Source organism: Rhincodon typus, unplaced genomic scaffold, assembly GCF_021869965.1.
Source record: "Rhincodon typus isolate 14 unplaced genomic scaffold, sRhiTyp1.1 hic_rhity00016402, whole genome shotgun sequence".
NCBI classification, from domain to species: domain Eukaryota; kingdom Metazoa; phylum Chordata; class Chondrichthyes; order Orectolobiformes; family Rhincodontidae; genus Rhincodon; species Rhincodon typus.
In genome coordinates this window covers 2355-5130 of record NW_025982040.1, presented here as the reverse complement: position 1 = coordinate 5130, position 2776 = coordinate 2355, and the positions used below count along the sequence as shown (strand labels likewise).

Here is a 2776-nt window from a genome sequence, read left to right as displayed (position 1 = left end):
CTCCTCCAGCTCCTCCACCCCTCCCTATCTCTGTCACCTCCTCCAGCTCCTCCACCCCTCCCTATCTCTGTCACCTCCTCCAGCCCCTACACCTCCTCCCTATCTCTGTCACCCCCTCCATCCCTTACACCCCTCCCTATCTCTGTCACCCCCTCCAGCCCCTACACCCCTTATTGTGGAGGTGTTAGCCTGTATAGGTGCTGTGTAAATGTCACCTCTCCACTCTACAGACCCGATCCCCTGCTCTCCAAGTCAGCGCTGCCCCCCCAACCCCTTACTCAACATCCGTGATGATTGGGAGCCCTGCCTGGCCTCAGTTCCCTTTTGAAAGCGCCTGGTTCCTCCTCGGTGGATTCGGGCCCACCCAAGTTCCCAGAAGAACAGCCGCAGCCAGGAGGGAGAGAGAGCAAGACAGTATCTGTCACTGCTGTAACCACACCCTCTCTGATCATTGCCAGGGACACAGACCCTTCGGAGGGGAAGTGGGGTGGGGAGGGGAAGGGAGGGAGAAATGATTTTTATTTGCATCCGTTCACAGGATGTGGGTGTCACGCACCAAGCCCAGCACATATTGCCCCATCCCTAATTGCGCTGAGGGCAGTTTAGAGTCAATCACATTGCTGTGGGTCTGGAGTCACGTGTAGGCCCAGACCAGGTAAGATGGATTCTTTTTCCCCCCTCAACAACAATTAGAGTTTCCTAGATTTGAACCTGGGTCTCTGGATTAATAGTCTAGCGAAAATATCACTAGGCCATCACCTCCCCTATCCACTCAGTCCCTCATATCACTGAAGGTATCAGTGAACAGACAAGTCTGGCTGAGGACCTGCTCCCACCTCCTACTTTATCCTCACTTTCCTTCACACAGCAGCTGATGAAATTTTTGACCAACTTCCAAATACAGTCATACAGCGTCGAAACAGACCCTTCGGCCCAACCAGACCATGCCAACCATGTTTCCCAAACTGAACTAGACCCACCTGCCTGCTCCTGGCCCACATCCCTCCGAACCTTTCCTATCGATGTACTTATCCAAATGTCTTTTAAACATTGTAACTGTACCCACATCCACCACTTCCTCTGGAAGTTCATTCCACACACGCTCCACCCTCTGTGTGAAAAATTTGCACCTTCAGGTCCCTTTTAAATCTTTCCCCTCTCACCATAAACCTATTCCATCTGGTTTTGGACTCCTCTACCCTGGGGAAAAAGATCTTGGCCATTCACCCTGTCCATGCCCCTCATGATTTTGTAAATCTCTATAATGTCACCCCTCAACCATCTACACCCCATTGAAATAGTCCAGTAACACCTTGGCAAATCTTTTCTGAACCCTCTCTAGGTTAATGAAATCCTTTCTATGACAGGGAGACCAGAACTGGACTCAGTACTCCAGAAGAAGCCTCAGTAATGTTGAGGTTGTACAGGACATGGTGTCCCAGCTCCTATACTCAAAGGTTTCAGCATTGAAGGCAAGCGTGCCAAATGCCTTCTTAACCACCCTGTCTACCTGTGACGCAAACTTCAAAGAATTACGTTCCTTCCCCCTTAAGTCCCTGTTCCAACATTTTCACTTCACAGTCCTTTCTTCCTCCCTTTTTCTCACACTGTCTCTCTCTCTCTCTGCACTGTCTCTCCCATCTCTCTGTTTGCTTCCCTCTTTCTGTTCTCTTTCTCTCTACCTCTATCTCGCTCTATGACTCTGTCCCTCACACTCTATCTCTCCCTCTCTCTGCCTCAGTCACAGTCTCACTCTCTTTCTGTCTTAGTCTCTAGCTCTCTCTCTCTCTCTTTCCCACCCTCTGCGTCTCCCTTTCTCTCAGTCTTTCATTCTGTCTTAGTCTCTCCCTCTTTCTCCCTTTTTGTCTCTCTCTTACACTCCCTCCTCGTCTCCCTGTCACCCTTCCTGACTCCCAGTCTCTGATTTGCCTCTGTCATCCTTCCCATTTGTCCTTCTTTGACCCAATAAAAACCAAAGCTTGGCCCCACCTGACCCCAGTTGATTTTCGTTGACCCTGCTGGAGCACCGTTGATCTTGGATGTCCCTGGTTGATGATGGGTTAATGTTGGTGAACTCTGTTGATTATGTTATCCTGACTTGACCCCGATTGATATTCGTTGACCTCAGTTGACCCCACATGACCTTCGATGACCCCGGTTGATCTCATTTGGCCTTAGTTTCACCTTCTTTGACCCTGGCTAACCTTGAATGATCCCACTTGACCCTATTTGACCACAGGTGATTCCAGACCCTGGTTGACCCCATTTGGCGTCCAGCCATGTGGACTGCACCACTCACCCACGGTTTCCTCTCTCCCACAGAAAATCGCGGAGCTGATCCAGGAACGCGAGCTTTGCCAGTTACACCACGGATCAGGAGCAGGGAATTGTGAGGAAGGGATGTATCACCGGGCCGGGGAGACCCGGCAACATCTAACTGTCCAACTCGCTGACTCAAAATCCAAACTACGGCGCCTTCGGCAGGAACTGTGAGTGTTACGGGGGACGGAGGGAGGGAGAGTGAGTGAGTGAGGGAGGAAGGTTGAGAGAGAGGGAGGGAATGAGGGATTGAGGGAGGGAGGGAATGAGAGAAAGGGTGGGAGAAAGAGGGAGTGAAGACAGCAAGTAAGAGTGATGGAGAGACAGAGTGAGGGACGGGGAGAGAGAGTGAGGGAGAGGGGAGGGGGAGGGGGAGAGTGGGGGTGAGAATAACAATCAGGGTCAAGTCGGGATAACATAATCAACAGAGTTCACCAACATTAACCCATCATCAACC

General features: G+C 51.0%; 1 protein-coding gene across 1 annotated transcript in view; it reads left to right on the top strand.

Annotated features, from left to right (window-relative positions):
• Positions 1–2322: 2322 nt before the first annotated feature.
• LOC125482751 (girdin-like) overlaps positions 2323–2776 on the top strand; it is a gene marked incomplete at both ends in the record, with an annotated part of 2704 nt that continues 2250 nt past the window's right edge. The window contains one exon of the mRNA XM_048594884.1: positions 2323–2489. Coding sequence (XP_048450841.1) covers positions 2323–2489 — 167 coding nt within the window. The remainder of the gene's footprint in view (positions 2490–2776) is intronic.